The sequence below is a fragment of the Nicotiana tabacum genome, chromosome 18, assembly GCF_000715075.1.
Source record: "Nicotiana tabacum cultivar K326 chromosome 18, ASM71507v2, whole genome shotgun sequence".
In the NCBI taxonomy this organism is placed as follows: Eukaryota; Viridiplantae; Streptophyta; class Magnoliopsida; order Solanales; family Solanaceae; genus Nicotiana; species Nicotiana tabacum.
Genome location: NC_134097.1, coordinates 24,792,163 through 24,802,333, shown reverse-complemented (window position 1 = coordinate 24,802,333; position 10,171 = coordinate 24,792,163). Strand labels below are relative to the sequence as shown.

The following is a 10,171-nucleotide window of genomic DNA, read 5'->3' as shown; positions in this document are numbered from 1 at the left end:
TGAACGTGAATTATTAATAGGAAGTCCAACAAATTTATCAGCGATATGAGTTATTTCATTAAATTCTCCCTCTAGGAACCATGGACCTTTGTAATTATCATAAACACACATTATATTTTCCCATAAAGATTGCCTATTTACTAACTCAGTTTTAGCATATATGGGAGTGAATAAAAATTTAAAAGTAAAAGGGTGCACCTGAATATGACAATGTATCTCCTGTGTAGTAGTTGCCACAAGTTCAACATTAAGAACATTTGAAAGCCATAAGATGGCTATTCCCCCAGACTGTCCTATGGCAGCTACCTCTATTAGCCCATTGAAGTTGAAGTCTTCCTTCAAATTTTGATGAGTTTGACAGTGAATTTCCAAAAGAACAACCAAAGAGGGCCTATTGTAATCGAGTAATGAGCGAAAATTTCTTCTAAAGTTAGCTGATTGGGCCCCTCTACAATTCCAAATTATAAAGTTCATATTATTGTTGTCTGAGTCGAGTATGTGTCTGCTCCTTGGATTCCTCCAACTGCTGCTGCTCTCTCCTGGGCGAAGACGAAAGGTGGGAAGTAGGAGCTTGGCATATTTGCCTACGTCTGGATTTGTTGTGGTCCTTATCCAAAAAGATACCTTCATTAGCCTTTGAGTACACCTTATGTATATTTTTGTTTCGTATTCCGCCTTTTGGACAAATACTTTGATCCCATCGAGACATGCATGAACTAGACGTGTTTCTCTGTTGTAGACGATTGCTGCTTCGAGTTCTGCCTGGAAGTTCATGTCTTGTTCGGGTGAATTGGGATGGTGGGGTGGTGACTGGGATGGTGAGGGATTAGGAGTTGGAGGTATTATTGGTTCCAATATTGGGAGATGTGGTTGTGGAAGCATGTATGGTTGAATCCAAGGGGTTATAGGAGTTGGAGAAGGGTAGCATTGCAGTTGGATGCGGTGTGGATAAAGGTGAGTGGGATCTCAATATAGTGTTGGGAGATTGAGAGGGTGATATGGTGCAAGGTGGGGTGCTTGCATCATCGACCAATGGTACCTTCCGTACATATCCGTCCCTAGTTGCATTCCCTCCGCTACTATTTGCGCAAGATCCCTCGGATTGTTGATTAGAATGGTCACTTCTTGGTGGTTGACCTCCATTGTGAGTGTTAATACATGGTTTTGAAGTCCTATCTCGAGCCAAGAGACTGGAGTTGGTGTTGCCGGAGGTGTCTGGGCAGTGTAGATAATTATGTTTGGCTCCATGATCAGGTGTGAGGGAGGAAGGGAGTATGAGGTTGGAGTTTGATTGTGTTGGAGCTGGTGGATATTCTGCCTGGTTGGGTTGGTGGATGGAATTCTTAAGTGATTGAGATTTTGTGGATACATCTTGGAAATTGAGAGGAGTAAGGGAAGGATTGATTGAGTGGATTTGTTCCGGATTTGAACAATGAGTTGTAGAAGCAATAATCTGAGTGGTTGATATGGGCGGTGTGATTGATGGAGTTGGAGAGTGTATGTTTAACGGAGCTGAAGAAATGATAGTGCGAGTATCATGACGGGCTATTTGCATGGGAGCTATAGTAGGGTTTTTGGAGGTCGATAGTGTACTGTTTAGGACGGTTGAATCACTTTTGTTTTTATTGGGTGTAATTTGTTGTAGGTTTTGTGTTGTTGTTGAGATAGTACTATTTGATAAAGGTAGTATTCCTTGCATGTGGGAATTAGCGACGTGGCTCTTTGTATGTGTTTTGATAGGTGTTGTGGTGTGGCATTTTTCTAATTGGGCCGAGTGAGTGATTGGCTGTAGTGATACTTGAGTGGGTGGTGGAGGGGTGAAGTATGGATTGACGATTATGTAATTTGAAAAAGCTTAACAAATTTATTGTTATTAAGAGAGTAAGATGTAGAGGTAGGTTCGTTTTTATTAAGATTAGTACTAGTATTAATGTGATTAATAGATAATTTAGTAAAAGGAAGAGTATTATGAGTAGTTATCAAGTTTAAATCCTTATCATGCATACCTGATTGGCTTGTGGGATTTGATAACAAAACTGGCATTTCTGGAGGTTGATTACCTTTGTAGGAGTTTATTTTCCTAAATTACTTCTTGAAAAATTGCACAGTCTTCCATTCATCAGTAGTTTGTAGTTTGGTGGTAGTAGTATGAGGGTTAGTGTTCATAGCTTGATACATCATAGAGATATCATGATTATTTTCTTTAATTAGATAAGTACAAACTCTTTAATTGTGCCCCATCTGACTATATTTGGTACATAGCAAATTTAATTCTTTGTACAAAATAATTTGCTTGTGATTTCCAATATAAACATGAGTTCGTAATGGTTGGTCCAAAGGTACCTCAACGCATAACCTTGCATATCTTCCACGTGTTGTTGAATAGGTGCATGTATCAACAGTTAATAATTTCCCAATTTTATTTCCCACTTGTTGTAGTATCTGGAAATCATAGAATTCAGTTGGTAGTTTAGGTAAACGCAGCCAAATAGCAGAGTAATTTATCTTTGTTTCAGAGGCCATGAACTTTGGTTCCCATTGGCGAACAGATAGGAAATGGTTTAGTACAAACCAAGGTCCATCCTGTATAGCATGAATCTTGTTCTCCTCTTTCTGGAATTTACGTAGGAAAAAATCAGATCCTAAATCTATAAGTGGTAGATTTTCAGTTGGTTTCCGTAAGGCATAAATTTTTGGCCTAAGGAGTTGATGTCCAATTTTTCGACCATATAATTTTATAATAACTGCATGTTTCCATGGTTTATAGATTCTATCCTTTTCTTCAGTAGATAAGGGAATGAAAATGGTTGGGTCAGTGGGAGCTTCCATTTCATCATTAAATACCATAGGGTGGTGTAGCGGAGCATTTAGGGTAGATGTTGAAGGTGTAATATTATTGGAAAGCAAAATAGAGAGGTATAATTTATTGGCAGCTTGGGTTGGAGTTCCCAACTTATCAGTTGTGTCAATATTCATATCGTTCTCTGAGTTGATGGAGGAAGAGTTTTGAAGTGTATTGGATTATATGTTGGGGCTGAATTCATGTGGATGACAGGTGATTTGGATGGAATGGGAGATGAAGAAGCATAGGTAAAGATGGTCTCATAATATAAAAATATTAGCATGATGAATATCAGTTAAGCTCCCAAGAAATACTAGAGCTTCTAGTCTAAGTCTAGAGGGGAGCCCCAGTAGTGTAGTTGGTAAGCTACCTTAACTTTGACCATATCAACGAGGGTTCGATTCCTCACCATATAATTTCTTTCACATTTTCCCGCTCCTTCCCCAATCTTTTTAAAGAGAAACTAGTATCAGTACCCGTGCGATGCGCGAATAAATCATTTCAAATTGCGGTGTAGGTTATTTAAATCATGTACAAATAACCTTAAAATATAAACTTCTCAGATAAAAATTATATAACATGAGAATTTAATTATGAAACATGATATGAAATTATTGTTCAAATCTCGTAGTGAACAACCAATCTTTTTAATATATAATTGTAGCAACTTAACCCCTTGATTTTGGTACTTGTATTTCATTCCATTATCGATACTAAAGAATGCTAAATATGTCATATTGTGATCTATCTTGTTCGAGCACATTAGATCATATTATCTTAACAAAATTCTTATTATCACTTTATTTTTATCTCGAAGTCAAATATATCTTATTCATCACATCACTTTTACATAAATTCTTTTTTTTTCTTTTCTTATAGTTATTGTATTATTTAATATTTAATATTATTATACTATCATATAATTTTTTATTAGCTTATAATTAAATTAATGTCTTGCTTTTTATCCTTCTAATAGTATTTAATAAAAATAAATATTTTATTCTTGAAATTTGGTATATTTTTATGCTTTTATCCTCTTATTCATAATATTTTAATCATTTAAATTTATCAGTAATATTTTTAAATATAATTTTATTATTTTATTTATCTATTTTTAAATTAATTTAAAGTATAAGTATCCTCACACTACCTCTATTTTTTTTTATGTACATTCTCTTCCCTACTACAAATGTTAATTAGCTTTTTTGTTAATGTTTTACCTAGAGCCAAAATAATGGCATATTTTGTTTTAAATTGTAACTTTTAATTAGTCTAAAATATTAATACATAAGTTATTTGATTTTCATTTTTCAAATGTATTGAATTCTCTTATAATTAATTTTGTATTAGATGCAGTTAAGTTTTCTTTCTTTTTTAGCTATAAGATACAATTTAATTTTTAATTTTCATTAGTAAGATTACCAATATTAGAAATTTATTTTGTATTTTTAAAATTTATTTAATCATAGAAAAAAATTTCTTAATTGTTTGAATACATTATTTTTAAATATTGTAGTAATATTTTTACTGTCATTTTAGTTCTTTACATAATATTTTAAAAAATAAAAAAAAAATCTCATCTCAAATTCAAATAATTCTTATCATTCTATTTTCTAAAATGGACCGCATTTTTAAAAAATTATGCTATGCATTCAAACTCAAACTAACACACTCGATTCAAATATTAATCATAGAAAAATATTTTCTTAATTATTTGAACATATTATATCTTTGTATAATATTTTCACTGTTATTTTATTTCTTTACATAATTTTCTTTCTTTTTTAGTTTTAAGATGCAAATTTAATTTTTGTAAAATTACCTATATTAGAAATTTATTTTGTAATTAAATTTTTTTATTTTTGTTATTGTTTTATTTTTCATAAGTAAGACTTCAATTTCGTGGTATTATCCATAATTTGAGCATTCACGTCATAGTTTTTAGAACTTTCTAATCTCAAATTCAAATAGTCTTTTCTTTTAATTTCTAATAGTAAATTTCTAATAATTTTACATAATTTTGCTATTTTTTAATCTAATATATAGTCTTATTACATTTTATGTGACTTTTCATTAACTTTTAAATTTATTTAATATCATTATCAACTACTTTTCTTTAATAATATAAGATAAATATATAATTTTTTTAATTATGAAATAAATATTTATTTTATTTTAAAAACATTGCTCGAAAAAATTAAATTATTTAAAATTGAATAATATTTTTAAGTATTGTATATTTATTTTATTTTATTTTCTAAACTTATGATTTATAAATGTCCTTACATTATCTCTAATTTATTTTTTATTGTTCAATTTTTTAGTTATTGATTTTAACTGTTAGACTTGCGTTATGTGGACTTATATTATGACTTTTCTTAGTATAATATAAAAAACTTTCTCATCTCAAATTTAAATAAGTTTTACCCTTTTTCCTATGATAAAAAATCTGAATTTTTATTTTTTTCTCTATTTATTCTTTATTTTTTTACTTTATATTATTCGATACCTAATATTATTACACTATCATGTGAATTTTTATTAGCCTGTTTGAATTTAATATCTATTTTTACCACACTCATTATAATATAATATAGATAAAAATTTTAAAACTTTCTCATCTCAAATTCAAATAATTTTTATCATTCTATTTTCTTAATTAGACCATATTTTCAAAAAATTATGTTATGCTTTCAAATGTAAACTAACTGAACTTAATTCAAATATAATCATAGAAAAATATTTTCTTAATTGTTCGAACACATTATATCTAAATGTTGTAGTAATATTTACGTATAAAATATTCGTTTGCACGATTTATCAATATTAATATGAATTTATTATTCTTGTTATTAAAATATCTTTTGTTGATTATTTAATTTTTCTCTTACCTTATAAATAATTTGTATATTTTATGTAAGATCTTATGTTGCTTGCTTGAAATTATTTAATTTTTAAACTCAATAAATTCTTAATATCTTAAGTAAATTTTAGTTTTATTTTATATTTTAACTTACTCCAAAGTATAAATAGTTATAGGTTATCTCAATTTACGTCTTTATATATTTTTAGTTTTTTCTATTATAGTTTTTAATTATTTTTTCACCTCCATATTTCTAGCTAATATAGAAAAAAATCTATGAGTAGATCAATATATAAATATAAATATAGATATAGATATAGATACAAATATACATATAAATTTAATTATAGATATATAGATTAGATTTGTCTAAAATCTATTTAGATTATGTATAAGATTCATTAAACTACTTCCATTAATTATGTTTCTATATATAATTTCTAATTATTAATGTTGTCCTAAAATTGCCAAGTGGCTTCATTTTAGCTTATCACTTGGCTTAATCACAATGCATACTACTCTCCTTTTAATATAATATAGATATAGATATATAAATGATGGGGAGCCAAGTATCAAGATTAATCAATGAACTTCCTTTTTTCTTTTTCCCTCCAATTACCATTTGAAAATTAATTCCTATTAGGCACAACGAAAAATTCGATCATCATTTTTAACAGTTAAACTTTTATTTGACGAAGCAGTTATCACAATTGAAATTGCATAAGAGCAGGCAAGTGCTCAGTACAAGTCTTGCGTAAGGGACTGCATCGAATAAATGAAAACCTAAATTAAATTACAAAAAAAAAATGTATCTTATCTCTAGTATCAATCTAAACTATTATAAGTCGCTGTACATACAATTCGCCGACCAGAGAATTTGCCAGTTAATCTTTTTCCTTAACAAAGCTATATATAAGATTGTCCTTCAATATATGAGCAGTTTCCTGTGTTATTGCATTGCGAGATATACGGCCAGATTCCAAATATTGCCTTTAACGTATAATAATCGCATGCTTTGATTCTTTTATTTGATTAACAATGCAATTTTAATTATTTTTGTAATTGTGATTGCATTTATAGGTGAAGAGAAGACGCATCTTGTTTATTTTTCACCTATTCTTTCGCTTATAGAATAAGGAAGCTTCCTTCATTAATGCTTCACTTATCTTGTCATATGGATATTCGGCTAGATCCAAAATTTCCGGAATATATTTTCATTTTTTCCTTCTATCTCTTAGTATTCTATAATTATTTTCATTCTTCTAATAATTCAAACCTTGGCTGTAATACCAAAATAAAGTCGTTAATTATTCCTGACGAGGAAGAGTTGAAGGCTATAGCATGTATGTGGCAAAGCTGGCTTTTAGGTAAATTGGGGCCTTGGAGTTTATTTGTGTAAAAAATATTGCATATTTTCTTTGTATATATTCTCTTCATTCCAAATAGAAAGAATTTCTTTCGCTTAATATGGCTATTGATGGAAAACAAAAAGAATAAATCATTCATTACTTGTGGAGAGAGCATGTCAGGTCATATATTGATGAGCGATCACAAGGACCACAATCTAAGGGTATAATGTGGGTCTTAGAGTGAATACGTCTTTAAATAACCGAATAGGAAAAAAAAATATCTTAAGCTAAAAGCTCATACTATATCAAGATACGCCGACCATGTAAAATATATTTACAAAATTATGTTATTCTAAGGTTATTGGAGGTATATCTCTATGATAAACTTTAAATTATAATCTGAAAAAAATTATAACTGACCTGCTAAAATATCTTTCAAATTTAGTAATGGTGTAAAACATATCGGCATAGTCCGTACATATGACAAAAATTGAAAACAAATAAAGAAAAAAGAGAACCAGAAAATCATGTGTCTTCCTTAGCTAATGGCCACGCTACTCAATGTGATCATCCTGCTGGCAATAAACCGCTCATAATTGAAGCCAATTTAGTATACTTACGTGCAGAGAGTTGATCAATAAACAAACAGAAGAGGTACATTTTGAAATGAAACAGTTATCTTAAAATATTGCAACTAGGATTCCTCGACATCACTATAAAAACAAACTTATATGCTATGTTTACATCTGCCTTAATCTATTTGCTATCTCTATTCTAATACTCCAATCTCCTTTATTAGAAAGAAAATAGAAAGAGCTATAGCTTAGTGAAAATGGCCATTTCTGCTATTAAACTTGTGTACATTTTCTTCATTTTGAGTATTGTTGTGCCAAGCTTTGCCAAAGAGTACGTGGTTGGAGGCAGAAAGGGTTGGAGTCCAGGCGTTGATTATCATCATTGGGCTTATGGGAAAAGCTTTCGCATTGGAGATGTTCTCCGTGAGTATTGCTTAACAGCTATTTTCTCGGATGCTATTTCTTTTTTAGTCTGTTATAGAATGAATAACACATATTTATTTTAATAATTCTTTAGTTTTAAATGTTTCATTTTATCATCGACGAAAGATAATAATTTCAGGATAAAATACATGATTATTTTATCTCGCGTTTAGTTATGGGTGTTAATTAGTCCCCGTAAACTATTTTATATGAAAATAATGAGATTAGCTAATCCCACAGTATATCCTAACCCATGGCATACTCTCTTTTATGGGTTGTTTGGTTGAGGGGATAAGGGCTAACAATTTCGGGATAAATGCAAGATTATTTTATTCCGTATTTGATTATAGGTATTAATTAGGCACGAGAAACATCTAATACTAAAATGATGAAATTAGTTATCCCATATAGAAGGTGCAATAGCTAATTAATCCCATGAGATGTCCTTATCTATTTCATCCGGGTAATCAAATGATCCCTTATAGTTATAAAAATATTATAGGATTTATTTTTAAAATCACAAGTTCTAATAGTACTTTCAAAAATCTTTCTTTTCAAAATTCTATATCCAATTAAACACTATCGTAACAACTATTGTCTCTATTTTCATTTCACAATTAATATGCTTTAAAGTCTGTCGCTAATCTTAAGAAGAGAGTTGTTGAAAGTACGTTAATACACTGGTATATATATGAATTTAACTATTACTAGTATTTTCTAACATTGTCATGAAATTTTCTATTACTACAACTTAATTTAAACTATTATAAAAGATTACTTGACTTAATTTCACGTTACTTTATTTACAAAGGAAAGAATGAAATTAACAGCTTCTGAAATGATGACAGGTTTCATCTACCACCCAAAACTGACAGATGTGGCTTCAGTAGATATTTCAAGCTATGCTCTTTGTGATGGTGTCAAAACTTACACAAAGGATAACAGTGGGCGTACATCAATTACTCTTGACAATTCTGGGGCTTATTACTTCATCTCTACAAACCAGACACGCTGCTCTTCTGGTCTCAAGCTAGAATTGCACGTTGTTTGAGAAGCACATTGTAATATTGTTTGAGAAGTAATTGTTGCATTCTTTTTCTTATAAAAATTGTCAATTTGTATTCTTTTATTTATGCACTTGTAAGGTTCTGTTTATATTTACGTGAATATTCTAGTCATTTGCTAGAGCTTTCTCTTTGATGAACTCTATATTATTGGTGTACCTCTCATAAGAAGTTAATTTTATTAGTTAATTTTGAATATAATTCCATTTGTTTCCTTGATTCTTATTTTCGGATTGTTCTCTGTAATTCGAGGACTGGAGCAAAGTATTTCTCAAATGTAGGATGATGTCGACCTCCTAAGAATGTATTCGACATAAAATTGGACAATACGTTTCTCTTGATCTCTCCTTCTTGATTCTTCTATCGAGGGCCAAAACAGCGTATCTCGAGAGAAGGAATTGTGTGGATCTTCTTGAAGTATTTGACTGTCAAGAAGCGTCTCGCCACATTTCCAATTGAGCTCGAGGAAGAACATCTCTTGCTCCCTTTAATTTTGAGAAATACATATTATTCGATGTTTTGATCTCTTTGTTAATGTAACTCATGGGATTTTTGATATTCTTCTTCAATAGAATATGTAATTTAGGGTAGGGTAGACAAATCTTTAGTGGTTTTTGGGCTTCAAGACCATATATTGTACTTATCTTGTAGATGTACGTTTACAACAAGGGCAACTAAGGTTACACACAAGCGGAATATAAATAACAAATCGAGCAATGAAAATATCAAGAAAGAAATCTAATATAAATCTCAAGCCCTAATTGCGTATAACGTAACAATTGATATATAAAATCAATCACTCCAAAGAACGATTAGAAATAAGCAAAGATATGAAGATCATTTCTGGCTTGAAAGTAATTCTTGAAGTTCAATATAAACAAATTAGTTTCCAACACCTCAGAGATGTTTGTCAATATCAAAGTCAAAATTATATTTCGACCAAGCTAATTAAAAACAAGTCTTAAGGCTTCAATTTACACTATGGCTTAGAATTGGGCAAAAGAATACAAAATCAAACAAATAAAATGCTAGAACTTATAGTCTTTTATTGGGTG

The 10,171-nt window shown here is 30.1% G+C and overlaps 1 protein-coding gene across 1 annotated transcript; it reads left to right on the top strand.

Moving 5' to 3' along the window:
* The first annotated feature begins 7,800 nt into the window (after nucleotides 1-7,800).
* LOC107799482 (basic blue protein-like) lies at nucleotides 7,801-9,261 on the top strand. The gene is made up of 2 exons (XM_016622610.2): nucleotides 7,801-8,052; nucleotides 8,901-9,261. Exons 1-2 carry the CDS (start codon nucleotides 7,887-7,889, stop codon nucleotides 9,101-9,103), a joined length of 369 nt encoding a protein of 122 aa, XP_016478096.1. The 5' UTR covers nucleotides 7,801-7,886; the 3' UTR covers nucleotides 9,104-9,261.
* Nucleotides 9,262-10,171: the final 910 nt, after the last annotated feature.